General features: G+C 29.4%; 1 protein-coding gene across 3 annotated transcripts in view; it reads right to left on the reverse strand.

The window, feature by feature from the left end:
- Positions 1–14,752, reverse strand: part of LOC129954722 (caspase activity and apoptosis inhibitor 1-like) — a 418,487-nt gene that overhangs the window by 114,843 nt on the left and 288,892 nt on the right. For all 3 annotated transcript variants that reach the window (XM_056068165.1, XM_056068166.1, XM_056068167.1), the window contains 2 exons: positions 10,387–10,589; positions 3,285–3,431 (listed from right to left, as the gene is read on the reverse strand). In XM_056068165.1, coding sequence (XP_055924140.1) covers positions 3,285–3,431; positions 10,387–10,578 — 339 coding nt within the window. In that variant the 5' untranslated portion in view covers positions 10,579–10,589. The remainder of the gene's footprint in view (positions 1–3,284; positions 3,432–10,386; positions 10,590–14,752) is intronic.

The raw sequence follows: 14,752 nt of genomic DNA on the forward strand, positions 1-14,752 counted from the left end.
AATATAAATAATTAATTATATTTCTGTTGTTGATAATTGCTACCTGTACAACATGAAATGGTGTGGAAATTCAGTGCCTAGTCATTTGACCAGGGTTTTGAACTACGAGTCCCACCTACGAATAGTCCTTCTTCAAAACGGGATGTTAAAATAACACAAAGTAACAACATTTTGGTGCTGGAGATTTGTATTTTTTTTTTCTAAAATTTGCCACTGATCAAAAAAAAAAATCGCAAGATTCTCTAACTAATCAACGTAATGAGCTATAATTTCGTTTATAGCTCTCAAAAATACACATGCAAAGGCATGCTGGTAGACAAAGTACTCGATAAATATTGGGACCAAGTTTCATAATCATCTGCAATTCTGAAGATGAAGTCATATGCCAATTTCAGTTTTCCTTCTATGTCACATTTTTGTTTCCGAGTGCATATAGACTGAAAAACGGGTGGACTTACTTTTACGAATTTAGCCTAATTTTACTCATCTAGTGCACTGAATTAGGAATTATAATGCACTCAGAAAAAGAAAAAAACATAAATAATTCCAAAGATGTTTTTTGAGACACAGAGAAATCTATCTAAACGGAGAAATTCTTTAAATTCTTCAGGTTGAATAGTTTTTTTTTATACTTTGTGCACGATAGCAATGTCTTTTGTTTTTTACTTTATAGAATTAAAATACTAGGAAAATTATTTAGAGGATTTAATAATACATATAGGAGATATTAAAAATATAAATATAACGAAAAAAATGTTCCACCAATATTAAAATAATTTATAAAGATCTAAAAATAAATAATCTGCACGAAATCCATTGCTAAAGGTATAGTCTTTTGAATGACTTCCAAATAACTTCAAAATTTTGCTACATTAAGCATTTACTCTATATTGCATATTATGAATCGTTGGCATGATATTGATTTGAAAAGAGGATAAAGAAAATGCCACCAAAAATATTTGAAACAATAAACAAAATTCAACTTTCAATCTAGAGGGGAATTGAAGTGACTATCAATTGACTTGGTTCTTGGTAGCCAAAACGCGAAGCAACGATTTTTTTTGTTGTTGTTGCATTTCAATTTCTATTATTATTACATTTAAAAAAAGCAATGAAACTTTTGTGAATTCGTTTCCAGATAAATCATTCATTGGCAATAGTATCATTCGATACAAATTATAATTAGATGTAAAATTGTACAGAAATAAAAAAACAACCCAATTACACTATGGACTTTTAATTGAATCAATATTATAAAATATTCCCAAAAGAAAAACTCACCTAGCTGTACAATGAAACAGTTAAGCGGTTAAAGTGAAACGTAACAAGAAAATATTTGAATTTTTTATATATATACTGTAGCGATTTGGAATGAGTGACGATAGAACCTGGGGCCTTGTGGTTCGTAGTCCAGTAACATGACCAGGATACAAAAGCAATTGCTCGTGCAGAGTAGCTGTTAACTGGCTTATAAGCTATTCACTACAGACTCTCCCTCCAGTGAGTCCAGTGAACGATATGGTTGTTGAGTGGTGATGTATTAGCTGTTGATTCTAATGCGCCTGTACCCATTTGAGTAGCGCCAAGCGTTATGGTGAGCGTGTGTGGGTGAGTGATTGCTGATGATGTTGCTGCGTCAAGTGAGTCTAACGACTTTGGGTTGCTGCGGCCTTTTTGTGTTGCTGCGTCAAATGAGTCTGACGACTTTGCGTTCCTGCGTCAAGTGAATCTGACGACTTTGGGTTGCTGTGGGTAGATGGCGCCACAACAGCTGTACGAATGTTGAATGTTCATCGTCCGAGGTCACCAATTTGGCGAGTTGGAATGAGTGAGGATAGAACCTGGGACCTTGTGGTTCGTCGCCCAGTAACATGACCAGGATACAAAAGCAATTGCTCGTGCAGCGTAGCTGTTAACTGGCTTATAAGCTATTCACTACAATATAATCACTTTATCGATATTTTTGCATAATGTCTATATTTAGATGTATTTCCCAAAATAGAGATACAAATCGAGATAAAGGGCACTTCTTGATAATATTCAGATCCAGCTCGAGAGATGGATAAAATTTAAAAACTGCTTTTATTATAGTGGAATTTATAAATTATTGATAAGACACTTCACAGTATGAAGGATTTTCAAAATTACCCAATTGCACGATAATCATCCATATCAATCAGGCTCAAAGATGTTCAAATTAAACTTCGCTAACTCAGAGAGCAGGCGGGGGGGGGACATTTTGATGGTCCGAACAGCACAAAATCTAATCAACAAGCATTTCAGTTGGCATGATTATTACCAGTTATTAATAATAATAATAATAATTTTTTTTAATTGAAAAAAAAAGATTCAATCTAAATAAAAGGACTCGAGAAATAAAAGAGGATAAATAGCTCTGCAAAAAAATCATTAAAATGATAATTTTCAGGATATAAATTTTATTTAATTTATTGACAAGAGATAGTTTTCGACTAAAAACAATGAAATATTTTGTCAACAAATTTAGCACTATTTAGGATACAGTTTCTACTAAAAGGAATAAAATAATTGCCGACGCATTTAGTACTATTTAGGATACAGTTTCTACTAAAAGGAATAAAATAATTGCCGACGCATTTAGCACTATTTAGGATACAGTTTCTACTAAAAGGAATAAAATAATTGCCGACGCATTTAGCACTATTTAGGATACAGTTTCTACTAAAAGGAATAAAATAATTGCCGATGCATTTAGCACTATTTAGGATACGGTTTCTATTAAAAGGAATAAAATAATTGCCGACGCATTTAACACTATTTAGGATACAGTTTCTACTAAAAGGAATAAAATAATTGCCGACGCATTTAGCACTATTTAGAATACAGTTTCTACTAAAAGGAATAAAATAATTGCCGACACATTTAGCACTATTTAGGATACCACAGCATCGTGATAAAAGAACGTGAACTATCTTTATATAGACATCATTTCTATAAAAAGAAATCGAATTATTAATAGTAATCTCGGCAAATAATGAAAATTGTTGGAAAGGTATAAAAAGAGAGTAAAAAAGATATAAAGCTCAAATATGTTTTTCGTTTCTTCGAAAGTTACCATTTTTATACGTATTTCCTCATACACAGGAATATAGTTAAAGATATAAAAATACTCCATCAGTAAGAAGGAGCAAAATATAGGAATCGTTTAAAGGAAATTAAATTTCAAGTTATTTGGCTGGGCATTATTTAATTATAAAGGTACTTTAAAAACCCGCGCTGAAAACAAGATTTCCATTAATGTGTACTTTCAGATAATCCGGGATTAATTCTTGGAGTGCTGCTCCGGTTATAGTGAGGAAAAGATGCTCGATGATTTTCTCCTTGCTCTCCAACAAATCCTTGATTCTCGGATGATGATGAGATTTTTGCTCCTCCTCCTCTGAAGCGTTAATCTGAGGACAATAAGATGGAGAAAATGACATTAATTAACAAGCAGGTCTAAGTGGCTAAAACGATTACTTAAGTAACAGCATTATGGATTCTAATTTAACAAATAACTTTCGGAAGTCGTATACAATATGGATAAATATATATCTATGGAAGAAATTCATGCATAGAAAAGGATAAAAATGCACAAGAAGAGATAAAAATCTCAAAATTTGAAAAATAATATGCGAGTGTTTAAATTTGTAAAACTAAATTGACAAAATTTATGTAAACATTGTAACTGGCATGTTTGCAAGCTGGAATATAAAAGCAATCCCTTTCAAAACAGAATTTTATCCTTTATTGGCTAAAGCAAGTGGTCACCATTTTAATATAAAAATTTTTAACTAAAAAGAAACCTCTTTAATTTTAACTCTTTGAATAAATTTGACGTATCAGAACGTCCTTATTTGTTTGAATTTATGTTTCAATTTTTTTGTAATGCGAATCAGCTTAAATTATTTCAATGTCATGCAGCAATATACATCCTGAATAAGATCTGAATAATATGAAATATGTTATTTTTTACATAAAATCTATTACCTTTTCATGTTTAAAAAATGAAATGCGTTCCAAATATAAATGACACTTTCAAATACAGTACACTCCCGATTATCCGCGGAATTGGGTGGCGCGGCCGCCGCGGATAACAAAAATCGCGGATAATCCGAAAAAAGCTAAAAACGGGTATAGCAAAAAAGGAAACAGTCATTCCAACTTTGAAACATCGTTTTATGTACAATAAAACATAAAATAAACAGCAGGAAATGTTTAACTAACGCTTAATATTTTAGTATATCACTCAAAACTAACCTAAAATGCATTGTGTTAATGAAAACAGAAAAGTGTTTTAGATGATGTATTTACGAGAGGCGTCAAGGATACACAGAAAATTAATACATATGTACTGTTTTAATACTGTAATATATTATGTAATTACAAAAGCATAACTGTAAAAACCACACCTTTTTGAAAAAATCAGTCAAAAAAAAAAAAAAAAAAAAAAAAACTTTGTGCGGCAGGCGCGGATAATCCGCACCGCGGATAACCCGCCCGCGGATAATCGGGAGTCTACTGTAAATGTGTAGTCTGAGGGTTAAAATAAAATAAATCTTACTTAAATATCTGTACCATGTTTTGGTTATTTTAAAATCTGTTTTCCTAAACAAATTTTAGGCTTCAATCTATTTTTCACGCAGCCTATTTTATTTAATTTGCAAAGGCGAATAAGTGACTGTTTCTCAGAAAAGTATTATTATTTGACTGTAAATGAGAGTAAGAAATTCAAATATAAATTGAATGAGCATATGGAAGATCAGCAGATAAGGCTGAGCTGATTTTCGATACATTATGTAAGAGCATATATCTTTTTTCATTATAAATTTTTTTAAAAGAAATCGATCTATCGATATCATGATAATAAATCACCCCCCCCCCCGCCACTTTCACGATAAATCGGAATTTTATCAATGGCACATTTTTCATTATTCAAGTTTTACAATTGTATGTTTTACTGTTGCATTGCGTTTCTAAAATCCATCTTGATTTATTATTAATTAAGAAACCAGCTGTTTGAATTAAAAGAATGAAATGAAACGAAAAAAATATGGTTACAGACAGACAGTATAAAATTTAAATGTAACTATTGCATTTTATGTAAGGTTTGTTGTGTAATTAAACAGTTCTGTGTTGTAAACAGCGTAACCACACATTTGCTAGTAAAGAAATCAAAATTCAATAAGTTGGTAGTCAGCTTCTTATTGTAAAATTTCGTCCAATTTATATCAAGCATTTAAACTGACATTTATCCGGATTTCATATTTAATTTTAAACTTTTAATATTAATTAAGTTCAATATTTTTTTTCTCTTTATAGCATCTATTGTTCATTGAAAAATTTAGTTTAAAATTTTATGCATAAAATCATATTTATTATAGAATAAATTTGAAACATAGCAAATTTCATTACCCTATTTTTATGCCATTTGCACATATAATAAATATACTATATATACATAATTACTTCTTTAAAAATACTTTTATATCATATAAATTTTTCAATCATAATGTGATAAATAAAGTTAATTAACCTTAATTACAGACATCTGAAATTCCATCTTTCATAATTAGTCTCCTATGCAAGAAAATGTATATTCACCTTGTAACAAGATTTTCCAATTGTTCACTTACAAATAAACACTGTTTGATTTCTATATTTATTTTTTATCACTATATGTGGGAATTTGTACAAAAAATGAGAAATTAATGCAAATCTCACAATATGTAAAAATATATTTATACTTTTGTAGATTATTATGGTCGTTGTATTTAACATCTTGAAGCAGTAATTTATGAGTTGAATGCATGACAACAAACATTCCAATGGACTGAAAGAAGTCAGAGGAACGAAACTGACTGTGTTTTATCTCAATAATTTAGAATCTGGTTGATATAAATTATACTTTACCAAATTTCTATGTAATTATCTGGATACATAAATTGAGATTTTCCTCTCGTTTAATACATGTGCGGAACAGTTACTTTCAAAACACAGAATAAATTTTGGATTCATTCCACCTTAATTATTTCTTTTAGGTAGTTTTGTTTATGAAATAATTTTCTATTTTAATTACGAAATAAACTATTTTCCCTGTAGAATTTTCAGAAACAATACCGTAAGTAAGTACCGTATTGTTACGAAATTTCCGGGTTCGTTTGGATAGTGGAAATTATATGGTGTGGAGAACGCTCAATCAGCAGGCGGCAGTAAAAAAATAAAACAACGACGTTTATTTACACGAAGACAGGACAGGACAGCACAAAGACGACAACTATTTACAGCATAGAGAAGGCAATTATCTTCAAGCCGAGACGTGTACACAGCAGCATACAACGAGACTCTACTGCAGACAGTAACGCACAGCTTAGTTCAGCACTAGCTTGACTCCGTCTCGGCTCCGCTAATCTCTGGAAGGCCAGTTCTTTACCGTCGATTCCGACTACTCTACTACATGGCAGCTGCAGACTGCCTCCTTTTATAGGTCTCAGAAGGCGGGGCTAGAAGCCTCTCAACCAATCAGGAACGTTCGAGGCGTATCTCGGTTCCTAATGGATGGGTCGGGAAAATTTTCGAACTTTCCAGTATGATCCATTTTATCGCCAAATTCATCGCCAAGTCGCCAAATGGTCGCCAAGTTAGTTGCCAAGTTCTGAGTTCATTGACACTTAACATGCACAGGACAGATCGTACATCCTGTCTTTCTTGCGATGACACTAATCGCACTGGGAAGCAAAATTACAGGTTTGTAACAGTATGTTTACATTGTTACAAATTTGTAATACTACTCCCCATCGCCGTAAATCTCCTGTTAACAAAATATTTTTTTCTAGAAATAGCAATGGCTGATGAATGGATACCGAATCAACGACCACTGATTTTGGGCGAGCATTTGGCTACACAATTGAGGCCCCAGAATATTCCAAATTTTTGGCTACAGTTTTTTTAAGACTATTTCCAGCATTTGTTCTGCAACATGCAATGCCCTGTCACGGAACCAGTAACAGGCGGAGTGACGAAAGTTAGTCATTCAAAAGTAAAGATGAGTCGAGAGACGCGAGAAGATGAGCGGAACCTCTTTTTGGAAAATGGATTTCTTGTGAATTTTCGATGTGCCTTTACGGAGCTTTGCTGTCCGCGTTTTGTTTCCTGTATATCATGCTTCGTACTGAATAAAGCGTTTTTATTTATTATTGATTTTTCGAATTTTATCACTGTACATTAACCGAATCTAGATTTTTCCGCACCAATATATTACCAGCAGGCTGTATTTACATATCCGAATATAATTAACCAACCAAACAACAACACCCTATTCAAAAGTATTCGGTAACTGAAAAAAAAAATAAGAATTTTATTGAAATCCCTCTTTGAGTTTATGAATTTGTAATATTAATTTATTTTACATCCTATGTTTTCACGTAATTTTTAATTTATTTGATTTGAATCTTTAACAATAAAAAACTCTTATTTTAAACATACGAAAAAAATAAAATGTAGGCATTTTTCAGATAGTAAAACTGTCAAAGACATTTATCTATTTATAAAAAACGTACAAAATATGAGAAAATATTCTAAAAACAAAATTGTGCACTCAGATATATAACGTAGCGATAATTATATCCAATATTTTGGATAAAAGACTGAAAATCAAATTTTAATTATCTGTAATTTTGAACAATCATTTTATGCGGCAATTCTAAGTGCAGCAAAAAATATTAATTACTAAATTCAAACAATTTATTACAGTTCGTGGGTTCACCTTTTTTCCTGATAATTAAGGAAAAAAATTAAATATCATACATAAATAATTAAATTAATTAAACTGGGAAATAATATTTTACCACATTTAATTTCATTGTAAGAGAAAACACAAAAAGTCATTGGAAATTAATTTTAATGAACTATTCATGATTTTTAACATTCACAGCTCCATTTCCACCAATAAAATTTTTTGTTCTACGCTCAGAATGTTTTCTTCTAATAATGGAAAAAATCTTGAATTATTAAATAAATAAGTGGAATCTTAGAATTTTACGTTAACAAAAACTTTAAATTAATGCATATAAAATGTAATTACATTCATTAATTGATAAATTCTCACTATTTAAAAAAAGCATAATAAAAACACAAAATGATGTGTTATGTCAAAAATAAGGATTTCATAATTTTATTAAAGATAAAATCCATAATAGGGTAATACTATATTTATATCCTAATTGCCATTAATAATACAGAAATCTATTATTAATTTAAAATTAGTATATATTTTGATTTTAGGCTTAAAAGGAAAATATTTCACAGCAACGATACTGCTAATAAAAGAAAATAAATGTTGAATTATTTATATTTTAATATTATTTAATTTAAACAAAATATCAAATTGAAATAGTTTTCATGACTTTTATTAATTAATGTTGAAATATTTAATGAATATGTATGATGTTGATATCCATAAAATAAAGGTAATGTTCTGTAACTACCAATATAATATTGATTTCTTCAAATAATTTATTAGTTCATTTAACACGCTCTCTAGACGAAGGAAAAAAATCAGAAAATCAAATTGCATTAATAGTTTGTATTAAATTTTTATCTTGAAATAAATACTTATAAATGAGTTTCTATGATAGTATAGCAGCTTCTGCAGTGTATTTCAAAACTATTATTACAAAACAAGTCTAGACAATCAAGAATCATCATAGAATGCACGGTCGTAATTGAAATAGTGAAACCCTACAAAAGCTGCAGATTGAAATATAAACTTCATACAAAGGATTGAATTTAAGAAACTTAAGTATTTAAAAGTATTTTATACTCAAATTTAAACCGGCCAAACAAACAAAATCTAAATTCATTCCAGTAGGTCACAAATACAAATTTTAATTTCTATAGAAAATAGTTTTACATCCAAAATTTATATTATAAAGGAAAAGGCCAATGGTATTTAAAACCCATGTTATATAAACTAATAATTTAGGATTTGATAAAACTTAAAAGTTGAATATTTCATTATAAAATGTTTTTCTTTCAACCTTTCTTGAACGGTCGAGAAAGTGTTAGGAAAAGATTGTAATCAACGCAAATAAATTACAGCACTGGATCACAATTTCTATAAATTGTCTTAAAATTATTTAAAAATATAAATAAAAGACTGAAATTATTTTTTAAAATAAAAAAAGGAAATAAAAATAAAATCATAGAAGTCAGAAGAGCCCTTAAAAAAATTGCAATAAAACTTTCATCATAGACATACAATATTTTTAATTTTTAATAAAAGGGAATTTTTTTCTTTTTTCTACAGCTGTAGTTGCTTTACTTATTTATAGTACATTTGTCAGAATCTTTATGGTTTTGTTTTGCTCCTTATATTTTTCAAACAGAAAAAAAAAATTGTTTTCAAATTTTGGCATACTAACTGAAGAGTGTTGAAAAAAATTATTTATGATCCTTTACATTTTACGTATGATTTAAAATTATCATACTTAAACATTATTACAAATACTAAGATATTTTTTTTTCCAACTCACTTACCAGATATCCCTTTTGTAAAGAATCGTAATTTAATTAAAACCCAACAATTAGCCGATAGATATATTCTAAAAATATTAAAATATTGCATTATTGTCAAAAGAACACAACTGCACGCAATTTCATCTTCAAAATTAAGAAACCAATCAAGTTAAATAAAACCGTATGAAGGTATTTCGCAAATCTTCAACTATGAAATTTAAAAATAAATTTTGCCGGGAATACCTTATATTAACAAATTTTCTAACTATTGAAGCACTTTCAGAATTTTCTTCTTTTCTTCTTCAGAATTTCTGTTTACCTTCACAAAATATGTAAACACAATAACTAAAAACGTTTTGTTATGTTATCGATGTATGTTACTATCGATCACTACGATTGTAATTCGGTAACAAATTGTAATTCGGTTTCAATTAGCTAAGGGCAAAAAATCTAAAATACACATTCGATGTTCTGGTATTTGTGTATTAACTTTATTCCAAAGATTGAGCAGTCATTGTCAAACAATGATATGCGATTAATAATGCACAAATACATTTATTAGAGATTATGTCAGAAAATTTCGGGGCAGTCCACAAAAATTCGATTTTATTTACGTATACCGTACTACAATTTGAACTTGACATCCTTGTTACATATTTTCTTACGACCCATAATTATTTTGTTTTACTTTTTGGTCTAGTTTCTCATCAGATATTCAACAAAGAGAAAAGCAATTTGAAAAAAAAATTGTTAAAAAAAATGGCTGATGTGTATAAACTTAAATAAACGAGAACATAATTTTTACAAACAGGTCTCAAATGATATCGGAAAAATAATATATAAACCCATTACCTGCATATCAGGTGGAACAGAGGAAACAGGTTGCAGAGGTTCCCATCTTGTTTTTAGCGGATGTTTATTTTCGGCATCTTTCTTTTTTGTTTTTGTTTCCTGTTTAAGAGAAGAAGCGGGTCGCTTATGCTTCATTTCTATTTTCGGACTCCCAGATTTTCTTTTCGAACTTGAATGCGATTTCGATTCCATAGCTAATGATTCTGAAAAGAATACAAGGAAGAAGATAAAATATCTTAGAACGAAATGCATTTATTAAAAATTTGCACAGGGTTTGTTACATATATATAATAAAGGGAGATAAATTACAAAAATGTAAATAGAAATAAAAATACAGGCAGTCACGAACAATTTCAATCTTCAGAAAAAAGTTTCAGTTAGCAGTATATATTTATTTGTTTATAGTTTACTTTTAAATCTTTCAATAAATTATATAAATGCATTCTTTTAAAATTTTGTATTTATTTTCAAACTGATTAAAAGCATTGCTGCAAACTGTAATACAACAATGCCATAAATATTGAGAATCACTTGATTGGACTTAGATTGCACTTTTTTTAAATACTTGCAACTGCTTTAAAGTTTAGCTTGGTCTGGATTAGTTTAGTCATATTACAAGGGCTATTTTGAGACGAATCTCGTAATTCCGAACCGCGTCAGATGATGAGGAATACATCTGATCTGTCCCACCCCATCTCCCGAAAAAATATCTTCCAAACTACACCACTAAAAGGGCGTTTGACCCACGAACAGATTTAATGTGCATTGATTATACATATATTTTTAGCGACATCGGATTTCCAGAGAAGAAATCTTCAATCCCGATTTCAAGATTTTATCATTAAGCTTCAAAAGCTCAACTGCTTTAAAGAACGAACTTCATTCTTCAGAAATTTTCTAAGGTAAAAGTGAATAACTTTATAAAAAGAGAAAATATGTAATCGTCTAAGAATTCAAACCCGACATTTTGACAAAGTTCCACGTTTCAAACCCTCCTGAAACCAAAAAAATTATAGACAATTTTATAGACGTGACCATATATAGATACATTTTTTTGAAATTATGTCTATCTATGAAAACGATAACTCTAAAAAGCTTTGGGTAAAATAATATATGCATGTGAACACAATAACAGAAAAAACACAAAGAGCTAAAGGGATGAAGTTTATCACGTAGTTCATTATCAAAACTATGGATGTGCGGAAATTTTATACCAGACATATCAATGGTTTGGCCTCGGTCTATGTAATCAAAATGTGTGCGAATGTAAAAACTCAAAAAACGTTAGGATATAGATGAATTTTTGATATTCAGTCTTGTGATTAAATATGTAAGTATGTACCAAAATTTAGACTCACTTAATCAGCGGGAAGAAGTCAAAAATGCATACTCAGTCTTATTTTTTTTCAATAGATTATAATATTCAAAAAGTGCTATATCGCACCAATATTTGATACGTATTTGTTGCGATACAGGTGTGATAAACTTTGATGCATTGCTAGGAAACAGAGTCTTAATCAGATAAATAATCAGAACATTCTATTTTTTTTCTACAAGAAAGAAGAGAACACTCTAGCTGGTTTTAATTTGATTTTGGGACTCTAAATCTTGTTAAAAAAGCAAAACACTCGCGATGTAATTTATTCGGAGAGTCTAATAATCTTACATCATCACTAAGATAGCATGATTCAGCCTATCATGCTATCTTAGTTATATCAAGTGGTTCGCTATTAAATGGTTATATACTTGTAGATTTCAGAGAAATTACTTTATATAATCACTAAAGCATCAGGTTCATATACTAGTTCACTAGAACAGTCCCATCAGATTTGTGTTTACTGAAATTTAGAAAATTATTTTTTTTCCTTAATTAGAACAGATTAGCTAATAGTTACATAATAGATTAGAGTTAAAATAGATAAAGGTTTTCAGAAATAGCTTCTTAAAAATTAAATCTTGCAACCTTCTTTTTGGTTTCAATGTACAATGTTCAACCATTATCTTCTTGATAAGAAACGAGATAATACCAAGGATTTCATTCTATTTCTCGACATTTTTAAAAACCGGAATTTTTTAAAATTAATACGGGACAACTAGTCACAATATATACATTTCAATTCACAAAAAATAAATACTTTTTGCAAGCAAACGCCAGTAAGTTAATGGAAGGCCAATCCTTTATTTTTATTTTTTCCGTCTTCTTTTTTTAATCGTTGCGTTGACGTCAAAGTACATTTTTTCATAAAAACTCAAATAAATAATTGTATGTTCAGAAGAAAGAACCAACTCTCTTCACCAGCCAAATCAATTTTGCTGTCCTCTACAATGAAAAAGTTGTGAAGGAGTGTCTTTCACAGATTACATTTTAAGAAATTAAGTGTAGATTTTAACTATATATTTTGTATATTATCTACATCTCATAGATAAAAAAAAATAATGCGATCAGAGTGATTTAATACTAATTCGAGCTAAATATAGAAGAAAGTTTAAAAATCACTTAACACAAGATTAATAAATTTAGTAAACGGGGCAATTTAATCTCTTTGAAAATTTATCTATCGCGTTTTTGAGCTTCCAATATACTTCAGAATACGCCTTTTAGAACCAAAAAATATCAAAAAGTTTCAGCAATTAAAATGTGGATATATTAGATGCAAAACCCTCTATTAGTTTGACAATATGAATTTTCACAAATACTAAAAGTGCTATTTTTTTTTTTTTTTTTGCATAAAAAATGAGTTGAGTGAACTTAAGCACTATTGATTCAATGAAGACTGTTATTTATTTTAAGGAAGAAAGCACTTTTTATGACTTTTTTCAGCTGCCATCTTCGAACGGCCCACGTTGCTCTGATGTGAATCAATTATTTGCTTGTCATCTTCAACCCTAAAAGCTCACGTAGGTCCTTTCTAAGAAATGCAAAATAAAAAAATGTGTGCTTCATAACACATAATGGATAAAAGGATTTAAATATTTAAAAAAATGTTAGTAAGAAAAAAAATGATGATAGTCAATTTTTTAATTGAATTTTTGCAAAATGTGCAAATGCAATTTACAATCCCCTCCTCCTTTTTTTTTTTTTTTTTTTTTGCATAGTTTTCCAACCGACAACATTGAGACTAACGAAAACCACGTGATGTTTATACTCGACTAAATACGTCATACGAAAGAATTACTTGAAAAATAAATATAATCTCTACATTCAGTTGTGATAAAGATTCTCGAGATTTTTCTTCATTCGTGACATATTTTCGGCCCAAAAGAAAGAGAATGTCCGAATGACAAATATTTTTCAGCAACTCAAAGCCTATATTTGCATAAGCTTACAAAATAAATGAAGTATTATTTGATGGTAAATGAAAATTGTTTTTATTTAATGCAGTTGTTTGTCAAATTCCAATAAAATGTTTTCATCAAAATATACTCTTTTCAATTATTACAGGACTAGTCGTGCCAGACGACCAGCTAGTTGTCCGGAAATATTGATTACGTTTATTTCTGATAAATATAAATTCATGCCCATGTTTAAATATAAGTTCATGTCCATGATTTCATCAAATTATCCGAAATGAATGTAATTTATTTTAAATATCTTGCTTAAGTTTCTATTGTGTACATAAGCCTTTCTAATGATGACAGTCCCATATCAAAGAACTATCAAAGATATAAATACTCGATTCATCTTGTAAATTTCGCGATATTGTACCGCCACTTTTTATTTATCTAGTAAAATATACAGGCATCATTTAACACAATGCATTTTCGCTAGTTTTTAACAATGGTATAAAATCATGCAATTAAGTATTTGATGACGACTTGAATTTCATGGTAATAATGAGATATATTGTTGGAAATTAAGAATAAAATGTAGGAAAAATTTGCATTATTATTAAATTAGTATCAATGAAAATATTTTAAAAATATTTAAACAGCATAAAATTTATTTTTGTGCAATAATTTTTTCATAATTTATGCGGAAAAACATCAAAAGTAAACGCCAAAGCTAAATTTTTAATTAATTAAATTTTTTTTAAAAATCTATATATTTACACCCTGCAAGATGGTGCTCCAATATATGTGCCAAATTTGGCACCTTCGGGTTAAACGATTTCACCTGTAAACCACTAACATCCACACACAAACATATTCATCTTTATTACTAATCGTAAAATGATTAACGGTGGTTAAAAATTTCATGTTTTACCTTCCAATTTTATCTAAACTTCAAATATTGCTTCTATATTATATTACATATATATTATTTAAAAAATATTACATCGCTCTATTCATCATGCTTTTGCATTGTACAAATTTTCTGCTTGCGCCTTTATACAACCAGTTATATCATAGAAAAGAGCAGAAGTAT

The sequence above is a fragment of the Argiope bruennichi genome, chromosome 2 (assembly GCF_947563725.1).
Source record: "Argiope bruennichi chromosome 2, qqArgBrue1.1, whole genome shotgun sequence".
In the NCBI taxonomy this organism is placed as follows: domain Eukaryota; kingdom Metazoa; phylum Arthropoda; class Arachnida; order Araneae; family Araneidae; genus Argiope; species Argiope bruennichi.